We start from the raw sequence: 10,198 nt of genomic DNA, 5'->3' as shown, positions 1-10,198 counted from the left end.
CATTGTAACAGAGCTCTGTGCACCACCACTTGGACCCTACAGCTTTCTGCTTTGGATTTCTCATTTCTCCTTGTGGAGTTGTAGGAATAGGATTGGGGTACTGGCATTTTGGTACAGTCTGTGCCCTGCTCATCAGAAAAGAATCCTATACCTTATGAATCTCCTCTGATTGCAGCTTGTCATGTAAAGGACCTTTTATCTTCTTGGATGAGGACATTTTTGTGTCCTTGACGCTGAGGAATTACTCTGATGCAGTCTCCGCCCCCAGGTTTTACCACGCCAGCCATCTGATGTTAACTTTTTTCTTTGTTGCTATGGAAAAAAATCTGTTTGGCTTTTTTGTTTGTTTTTGATAGGCAGAAAGAAATTTAGAGGAAAAGGAAAGGAAGGGAAGGGGTATAGGGGACGGCATAATGGTTATGGTTAGACTCTCATGCCTGAGATTCTGGTCTCAGATTCAGTTCCCCACACCATATGTCAGTGCTGAGCAGTGAAAAACAAAACAAACAAACAAACAAACGAGATAGAGATGAAGAGAGACACCTACTTTACTACTTGTGAAGCTTCCCTCCTGCAGCGGGGACTGGAGGCTTGAACCTGCATCCTTACACATGGTAATGTGTACTCTCAAAAGGTGCACTACCTCCAGGCCCCAGGAAACGCTTGTTTTAAACACTTACATATTTATGACAGGGAGAGTCAGGATATCATTCTGACTTATGTGATGCCAGGGATCAAACTTGGGGACTTCTTACTTGTAGGTTCAGCACTTAAGTCAGTGTGCCACCTCCCAGACCACTCTGTTTTTTCAAGTTTTGTTGTAACGTTCCTGAAGATGATTGAGGGATACATAGGCTCACCCATTGTATTTAGCCATCTTGGCTGCACTTTTGGAAAGCTTACTTTTCTGCTTCCACTTGATCCTGTTAGCAAATAGAATGTCCTAGAAATCAGATCACCTCATACCCGTCATCAGTGAAAATAAGCTTCCACTCTCTGCTTCTATCTAAAAAGTATTAATAGAAAACAAGCTGATTGATCACCTGATTTACTTTTAACTTTTGAACTGGGAGATGGATGACAAGTAAACATCAACTGTCCAACCTGGTTAGGATGGAAACATTGCCCAGGTAGGAAGTAGAACTTGCCTCTAGCCCTTCTGTCTCATACCCTGCCCTCATTCCTGTTGCTGCCCACTCTGGTCCCCAGGGATCAAGGTCAGGTCAGACCCTTTTGCTTGTTAGTGGAAAGTGAAATCTCTCTCAACACAACAGCCAGTGCCACACTGGCTCAGCCATCCCAGGTGGGCCTAAGCTTCCTTCAGGTTGGGTTCAGTGGAATCTAGTAGACCCCAGGCCATTCCTATGAAGTGCCTCCTGAAGCCCCTTTTTTCTGGACTAGAGACATGAGATAGCACCTCACCATTTATTCTCTTTTGGGAATAGGACAGAGGGTTTGGAGGAGGAGACAGCTTCCCAAAGAAAACTCCCCAAAGCACTCTCCCATCTGGCTTTCCATCCTCTGATCACCCTTCTTTAATTTTTTTAAAATTTTCCCTTTAGTTGCCCTTTTTGTTGTTGTAGTTGTTATTGTTGTTAATGATGTTAGATAGGACAGAGAGAAATCAAGAAAGGAGGGGAAGACCGGGGAAGAGAAAGATAGAGACACCTGCAGACCTGCTTCACCGCTTGTGAAGCGACTCCCCTGCAGGTGGGGAGCCAGGGGTTCGAACCGGCTTACGCTGGTCCTTGCGCGTTGTGCCACCTGTACTTACTGCTCAACTCCTGATCTCCCTTCTTTTAAGATAGTCAACACCTGGGGTCAGGTGGCAGCACACTGGGTTAAGCACACATAGTACGAAGTGCATGGACCTAAGCAAGGATCCTGGCTCCCCACCTGCAGGGGGGGGGTCACTCTAAAAGCAGTGAAGCAGGTCTGCAGGTGTCTTATCTTTCTCTCCCCCTCTCCTCTCAATTTCTGTCTTATTCAATAAAATGGAGAACATGGTCACCAGAAGCCAAGATAGTCAGCACAGCACCTGCATCCTGAGGTCTTATCCTGGAAAGTATCAGGGAGATTTTTTGTTTGTTTTTTAAGTATCAGGGAGTTAAGGGCTCCTGGCTGTTGCCAGACTGATAAGCTAGGGCATGGTATCTCCTGCTCATTGCTCCCATTGAAGTGCAGCTCGGTGGTTAGCACAGTGATTTTCCGTCTTTGTTCCTGAAGAATGGATATAAGGAAACCACTAGAGGTCTGTCCTGGTGCCTTCAGAATGCTAACTAGTGCCCCACAGGAGCATGTGGTCTTGAAAAATCTTAGGTCAGTGTGTCTTCCAGACTCCAGGAATTTCATGTCAAGCTCTGAGAGCTAGATGGGGCTTGCATACTCTATCCAGATTTGAGGTTAAGCAAGCTTGTGTTCTGTCCTTGCTTTAAAGAGAGGGCTTTTGAGATTTGAAGCCCAGCAACATTTCCCATCAATCAGTTCCTGCATTAATATGCTCATCCTGCTCCTCCCTGTGGGACAATGCTCCAGATTTCTCAATTTGATTATGAACCTCTTAAGGGTAAGGAATATGCATATCCTGTGTCTACTCTGGTCGCTCAGGGGACATGACACAGCCATTTCCAGATAACTTAGTTTGCCTGTTGTATCGAGTTGTTGAAGTCATGACACACTTTTTTTGCACAGAAAAATATGACTTTCCAACAACCCAATAAATATTTTAAAAAAAATTTTATTTATTGGATAAAGACAGCCAGAAATTGAGAGGGATGGTGGTGGTAGAAAGGGAGACACCAGTAACACTACTGTACCACTCGCAGAGCTTCCCCCTGCAGGTGGGGACTCAGGGCTCAAACCCAGGTCCTTGTACACTGTAACATGGGCTCAACCAGGTGCACCACCACCTAGCATTCCCACCCCCCACCCCCCCCAATAAATCTTTTTCCTCACTTGGGATTAGGTTTTGATAAATCAACAAGCAACAAAAAGCATGGGAAAAGACAAACTGCTGTCGTTTTGGTGATTTTCACAGAGGCACCAGGGGGCCTAGTCTTCTTCCAGTTCAACACATTCTTACCCCTAAGGTAGAACGAGCTGTTCTTACTGCTCATCACTGAGCCAGAGCTAGTAGCTCAGCTACTAGAACCTATTCACAGGCAGGGTAGAGGAAAGAAGGGTCTAAAAAGCAAATTCCCACAAACCTAGTCTTCATTTCTACTTCACTGGCCAGAACAAAGTCAAACTGAGCTGAAAAGTCAAGTCTTCTAGGTGGATCTCTGTTCAACTAAACATTGGGTCTCTGTAGCTAGAGAATGGGAGAAGTAGAAAATGGAGGAAGCAAGCTTCCTTCTGTGCTTTCACACGTATCAATGTCCTCTTCCTTCTCAAACATTCCAATTTCAAAATCACAGCCCACAATCTTATTCCAAATGTACATTACTGCCTAAGAAAATTTATTATTTATTTTTTCTAAGAAAATTTAGATGTGGCAAGCAGGGAGCTAGCTAACTTAGCAGGTAGAACACATTCCTTATTTCTCTGAGGCTTTGGGTTTGATCTCCAGCACTGTATAGAATGGAGTGCTGCTCTGGTCTCTCTTGGAAAAAGCAAATAAAAGGCCCATGGCCCCAAGATCTCACCTATTGATTAATAGATGATGGAGCCTTCTACATTTTTTTTTTTTTGCCTTCTATAATTTTTTATTCTTTACAATTAGTTGGTCTTTGGGGTCAGTAGGTTCGAATTTTGTTGCCTCCTCCAGGCCTATCTCAGTACTTCTTTTATCTTCTCTTTACAAACTTTAGTTAATGTACCTGTTTCATCTATAAGCAGTTGTAAAATATTTACTATTTCCCATCTTCTTTACTGCTCAGCTAAGGTTATTAAAATGAAGCCAAGGGGATGACAAAATAGCTCATTTGGATAGTGTTGCTTTGCTATGTGTGTGACCCAGGTTTGAGCATTGGAGGTCGCACTAGTGCTTTGATATCTCTTACATACTTCTTCCTTTTTCTTCTTTTAAAATAATTTTTATTTTAATGAGAGGAGGATCTACAGAAAGACCAGAGTACTGCTCAGCTCTGGCTTATGGTGGTGCTGGGGATTGAAACTGAGGACTTAAAATCCTCATGCATGAGTCTTTTTCATAACCATTATGTGATCTCCCTAGCCCTTTCTTACACATTACATTCTCTCTGCCTTTGTCTTTTTTCTACCTGAAAAAGTCACCCTAGAGTGGTGAGGTCTCAGTGATAAAAACAAAAAAAACATATTTAGATCAATGCCCACTAGCATACAGAGATTGAGCACACCTATACCTAGGGTAGGTGCTTGGCTCTTTATAGATGTCTTCTATTAATCCTCCTGCCTTTGTCTCCCACCTCAAAACTCATACATCAGGTAAGGCAAAAGATATAACATTTGTGCTATAGTTTTATTTGTTGGAATTGCTTGAATCAGAGACTCTACTGGGCAAGTAGAAAAATAGAAAAGTTTACTACTTCAAAATTGACAACTTCAAAATTGACAGAGTTCTGCCTGGACAGGTTAGTTTGCAACAACATAAAAGAACTTGTTTCCACATTTTGAGATCTATATCTCTTTGGAGAGCTAGTGCTGAGGCAAGAGGCTCCAATGCCTTGCTTGCCTCCCTAGATGGTCCAGTCCTGGAACCGGAAGCAGTCACTTGCTATCTTCCACACTGTGTTGGTAGGCGAGGCTTGGGCAGTCAGGATGAAAGTCTGGTTGAAGTCCCGTTGCTTGTTACCCTCAAACTTCACAGTTCCACAAATCACAACCAGAACTGTGGTCTGGCTTGGGGTAGCTTCATCATGAACAGGCTGACAGTCTACCACATTGATTTGGAACTCACTAGAAGGTAACATTTCAAAGAACTCGCTCAAGGACTCTTGTCCTGAAACAGCATTTCCATTCCATACCATGGTGGCTGTGTTCATGTACAGGCGGGACAGCTGACGCCGGCGCTTATCCATAGTGGTGTAGTAGACATTGACAAACTCCTCAGCAGCTCTGCAGGCCTGATCCACATAGGTCTTGAAGTCCACTGATGCCATTTCTGGCTGTACTGAAGAAAGCCTCACGTGATTCTTAAGTCAGAGCTGTAGGGAAGGAAGGTTGAAAAGAATCCATGTGAGTATCTGTTCCGCAACAAAAAGCCCTCTCTTTCTGTTAGCAAAGGAGATACCGAAGATGATCCTTGGCTCACACTGCCGGTGAGTTTCATTCTGCTCATTATTTTTGTGGAGGGAGGGTCTCATGCACGCTTTCACTGCTCTGGACTACTTTTTCATTATGACAGAGGGAAAGAGACCACAGCACTGGAACTTCCCCCAGTTCAATGACACTCCCATGTGGTACCCATGGAAAACCAGGCACCCTACCTCGTGAGCTATCTCTCTGGCCCTTGTTCTGCTTGTTCTAAAATGACAGTATTGTGCCTATATAGTAGAAATGCTTAAAAAGCCTAACACCTACATGTTTAGAAAATGGCACTACTATAACTATTACAGTAATTGCTATAATTTAACTTCATAAGCTGCAGTAAACCTGATTATAAATGCCATTTTCCCTGGTAGTGTGAAACCTAAATTCTGTGAGTCTTTTTTTTTTTTTTTAAAATTTTACTTAATTTATTTATTGTTGGGCAGAGAAAGAAATGGAGAGAACGGAAGATAGGGAGAGAGACAGAGACATTTGCACTGCCCCCCCCCCCCCCCCCCGTAAGACTTTAGCTTGCACACTGATATGTGTGCTCAACCAGGTGTGCCACCACCAGGCCCCTTCCCTGGCAGTTGGGAACCAGGAATGATTACTTCTGGGTGGACAGAAGTAGTTTACTTTGGGTAAAGGCAGTCTTCCAATAAAGGCCAAGAAATAGCATAGACCTGCCAACTGGTGGCAGCTGGGGAAAGGTCTATTAAACTCACTCACCCAACAGTGATTAGGTAGGGAAATGCTGGATAGCCTGAAGGTGCTTCTGGGTCGGAAGAGAACTCGACTGGAGCCAACGTAGGGCAGGAGAGAGACTCTGGGACTCACGGAGCAGGAAGGCAATTCAATGTGTTTAATCAGAAGAGAAGATTCTTTTATACATCCCAAGAAGGAAGTGGTAGGGTGTGACTAGGAGAGGGGGCGGAGCGAAAAGTACAAACTAGTGGGATTAGAAGGTGGATAACAGGGTATGACTAGGAGAGGAGGCTGAGGGAAAAGAGAGTGCAAACCAGTGGGATTAAACCAGTGCCCTCAGGCAGGGAGGGTCTCAGTTAAAACTGATTATGTAAATAGACCACAGCCTTAAGCAATGGAGCAGGGGGGAGCTGGCAGGTTTTTTAAGACAGAAAGTAAAGATCCTAAGAACAATACCAAGGAGGGTGGAGGTGGCACAATCCTCATAACAAACTGTAAGAAACAAGCCTGTTGGCTAACTAGAATGACTAAGAGAGTCCCTGGCTTTTCTTCCTTGGCGGTACTGGGGTCTCATGCATGTACAATTTCCCTACTCGAAGTTACATTTTGCATTCCTATAGACAGAGAAGGCACTACAGCCCCATAGCATCCTCCATGTGGCATCAGGCACTATCTGGTGAACAATCACTCCACCAGTGAGAATTCCTAGCTTTTAAAGAATTTCTAATGGGGGTGGGGAGCAGCAGAAAAGAATTTTAATGTAGCCGAAATATTTTTTTTTCCAAGATTTTATTTTTTCATTAATGAGAAGAAGAAAGAGAGCCAGGCATCACTCTGATACATGTGCTGCCAGGGTTCAAACTCAGGACCTCTTGCTTGAGAGCTGGAAACTTTATGCACCGTGCTACATCAATGTAGCTGAAATCGTTATGTTTTCTAAAGCAAACTCCAAAGCGTAACTAAAAATTATTTGCTTTGATCAGCAGATAGTACAATGGTTACAGTTCTATTATTTTTAATTATTAAGCTATTTCACTAAAATCTTGGGTTTGTTTATACTTACTAACTTAAATACTGTTTTTTTTTTTTTTTACTTAAAAGATCTTAATTGGTCTATGCCTACTCCAATCAGGTTATGAAATCGATCAAAGATTCCATAATGGGACAAAGTCAGGTCTCCTGATGGGCTGAGAAAGATGGACAGCCATTCCTCCAGTGAAGAACCATCATAGGTGGAGGGAGCTTGCTTCTAGAAAGAAGTATAGTTACAGGGTCAGCCGGGCACAGGCGTTGGCTTCGGCTCCCTCATAAATGATAGTCAAACCTCAACAACACTCCGAGCTGGCATCTGGCATGTGCTTTAGTACATCACCTCATCTAAGATCGGAAGCAATGGATGAGAGGACATGACCACAACAATTTACAAGTGTGCTAAGAGAACAACAGTCAGCACACATCACACCTAAGGCTGTGTGCGGTCCTCAACAACATGACAACATTATGCACTCTCTCTCTTTCCCACTTAATCTCAGTTCCTGCGCTTCTGAATCAAGTCTGTCTGTAAGACCACAATTCTCAGAGCCCACATTTGAACATTTTCTTCCGAGGGTCCACACTTCCATCTTGCAAAAATGCCCGACCCTGTACCAACAACCTCAGTACTTCTCAACCTGACACTGCTCAGTCCCCACGACCTCAAAGCCATTTCAGAATTGCTCCCTTCCCTCATGTCGATCCACAAGCTCGCTATTCCGGCTCTGCCCTCTAGGGCGGTTTTTGGTCTTTACAAACCCAACCTGCGCCCGGCCAGAGCTGGCAGCAAGCTGGCCCCCAGCACGTCAGAGAGATCGCATCACAAGCATCAGAGAGGAGTGGGATAAGTACCAGGCCGTGCAGGTCGCCGCCTTCTCTCCACCGTCCACGCACCCGCCAATGTTTAGGGTGCAGAAGGGGGCAGGTCCGGACCAGCGAGGATGCCACCGGCCCAATTTCCCGCGATGAGTCTCTTTCAGCCAAACACAGGGCGGAGCACGCTCCTCCCAGCCATCTTCTAGCTCCAGCACAGCTCAGGGCTCGGACTCCTCGCTGCGAAGGGAACAGACGAGAGGCGTGTCGCACAGGCAGTCAGCTCCCGGCTGAGCTGCAACCCCGCCACGTGGGAGAGCTCGGCGACACCCGCCGCGGGCTCCCCAACAATGGCGGGAGGACGTGGGGGCGGCTCGTGGGCGCGGTCGGCCTTCCGAGCCCCTCGGTCCCGCCGCCTTTCGAGCCGCCCGGCGGGGGTCTACCTACCTGCGAAGGTGGCAGCGTCCAGGGGTCCGCGTGGAGCGACTCCGGGCAGCTGAAAAGTGCCCCCCTGGCCGGCGTCGATCAGCGAAGGGGGAAGAGGCGACCGGGGATGGCGGGCAGGGTCCCGGGTCTGACGTCCCCCACGCGGGCCGCAGCTCTACGGAGGGACGGCCCCTGAAGGTCGTGGGGCGGGCCTGCCTCAGGCTCCGCGCTCGCCTCTGAAAGATCAGAGAAAGGCCAAGGGGCCGCCCTTCTCTCCTCCTCTTCCTCCCGGGAGGCTCCTCCTGGGCACCCCAAAAAGCTAGCGTGGGGCGCTGCCCGTGACTTCCCGCGCGCGGTCGGTACGGCACCGCGCAAGCGCGAACGCCTTTGACCACGCCCTTTCCCGCTTCCCCCTGCTGGGCAGCTGGGCCCGCCAGTGGGAAGGAGAGTCGGTTGGCTAGCCCTGCCCAGGTGTGGCTCAAGGAGCGATCAACTTCCGGTAAAAGCGCATTCCCAGAAGCCCATGCAAATCTGCTCTACTTTTCATCGGCTCAACCCGGTCACATGAATGTGGACTAATTGGTGAGCTTTAATTGGATGAGATCTTTCAGGCCCCACCTCCGAGGCTGGGCGGGCTCCCAGTGTCCGCTTCCACGCGCGCGGCGTTTTGTGTCGTGGTCAGTTGCGATTTCATTTGAAAGATCAGTGAAACTTCACAACGTGAAACAATCACGGGAAACCGGGGACCTAACATAACTTACAGTCCAACACAGCCTGTGGGGCGGCGCCGGGATGTCCGCCAAAAGGGTGAGGCTGAGGGGATCCCCTGTTGGAACAGCTTCCTCAGCAAGTCTCTGTACGGGTAGCCCTACTTTAGTTTAAATCAGAGTTGGCACCCTAGAGAATACATAGTGAGGAAAAACTGATTTTAGTTAAGTGGGAAACTCAAAACTAAAAGTGAGAAATTTGTGGGTGGGGATGAAGAGTGTGGTGGTATTGGTAAGTTCTAAGAGTGTATAGACCCAGCCTAAGGAGCACTTCACTCAGCCAGTCCTGTGTGAATAGTAAGAGCTCCATAGAAGGAAGGAGATGCCAGGTAAGCGCTTAAAATCTCTGGGTCACAACCCAAATACAGCTTCTTTCAAACTATATCAGGAGCCACACATACCCATGTGGCGATATTCGAGGAGTCATCATTGCAGGTAGATAGCATAATGGTTATGCAAAGACCTGGGAGGAGGTGCAGCGAACATGAGAGCCTGGGTTTGATACCCGGCATTGCATGTGCCCGAATGATGCTCTAGTTCTATTGCCTCCTAAATATGTAAATCCTTAGCAAATTAAAAAAAAAAGGAGAAGGGAGATGTCGGTGGCACTCCTCTTAAAGCGCACAAGTTACCATACCTGAGGATCCTGGTACAACCCCTAGTCCTCATTTGCAGGAAGGACTTGTTTCTCCCATGTCTCCCCAACTTCCATGAAAATAAATTAAAAAAAAATAATAATAAAAGAGTAATTGTGGGAACCCAAGAGATGTCTTACCTGGTAGAGCTTATAGTTTAGAATGCACGAGCACTGGGGTTCAAGCCCCTCACTACCCCATGAGAGTGCCATGCAAATGGGAGGCTTCATAAGAGGTGGGACAGTAGTACTGTGGTGTCCTTTCTCACTCTTCCTCTAATAAAAATAATAACGAAGGAGTGCTGTTCCTGATCCTGGAACAGAGGGATTGTGCAAGAGCAAAAGCCCTGGTGGCAAAAACAAAAGAAAAAACCCAACAAGGGTGGAGGTGGTTGTAGGGAGAAGATAGCACAATAGTTATGCAAAAAGACATTCATGCCTGAGACACCAAAAGTCCCATTTTATTAAAAAAAGTTTTAATTGGGGGTATAATGGTTTACAGTTGACAGTAAAATGCAATAGTTTGTATATGCATAACATTTCCCAGTTCTCCACATAATAATTCAAACCCCACTAGGCCCTCTGCCTTCCTGTT

The 10,198-nt window shown here is 46.4% G+C and overlaps 1 protein-coding gene across 3 annotated transcripts; it reads right to left on the bottom strand.

Moving 5' to 3' along the window:
- Nucleotides 1–4,419: 4,419 nt before the first annotated feature.
- Nucleotides 4,420–8,557, bottom strand: NXT1 (nuclear transport factor 2 like export factor 1). Of its 3 annotated transcripts, XM_060186238.1 has the most exons (4): nucleotides 8,224–8,557; nucleotides 7,816–8,016; nucleotides 7,055–7,308; nucleotides 4,420–5,123 (listed from the first exon to the last, which is right to left on the bottom strand). In XM_060186238.1, the coding sequence occupies exon 4, from the start codon at nucleotides 5,076–5,078 to the stop codon at nucleotides 4,656–4,658; it is 423 nt and encodes a 140-aa protein (XP_060042221.1). In that variant the 5' UTR covers nucleotides 5,079–5,123; nucleotides 7,055–7,308; nucleotides 7,816–8,016; nucleotides 8,224–8,557; the 3' UTR covers nucleotides 4,420–4,655. The 3 variants fall into 3 exon arrangements, with proteins under 3 accessions (XP_060042221.1, XP_016044789.1, XP_016044793.1); XM_016189303.2 differs by lacking the exon at nucleotides 7,055–7,308 and having other exon boundaries at nucleotides 8,224–8,555; XM_016189307.2 differs by lacking the exons at nucleotides 7,055–7,308; nucleotides 7,816–8,016; nucleotides 8,224–8,557 and adding an exon at nucleotides 5,956–6,214.
- Nucleotides 8,558–10,198: the final 1,641 nt, after the last annotated feature.

The sequence above is a fragment of the Erinaceus europaeus genome, chromosome 1, assembly GCF_950295315.1.
Source record: "Erinaceus europaeus chromosome 1, mEriEur2.1, whole genome shotgun sequence".
NCBI lineage: Eukaryota > Metazoa > Chordata > Mammalia > Eulipotyphla > Erinaceidae > Erinaceus > Erinaceus europaeus.
This window is presented reverse-complemented; position numbering and strand designations above follow the sequence as displayed.

Bases quoted from the DNA above. Each gene is read 5' to 3' on its own strand.
- NXT1 (XM_060186238.1), bottom strand. From the start codon at position 5,078: ATGGCATCAGTGGACTTCAAGACCTATGTGGATCAGGCCTGCAGAGCT.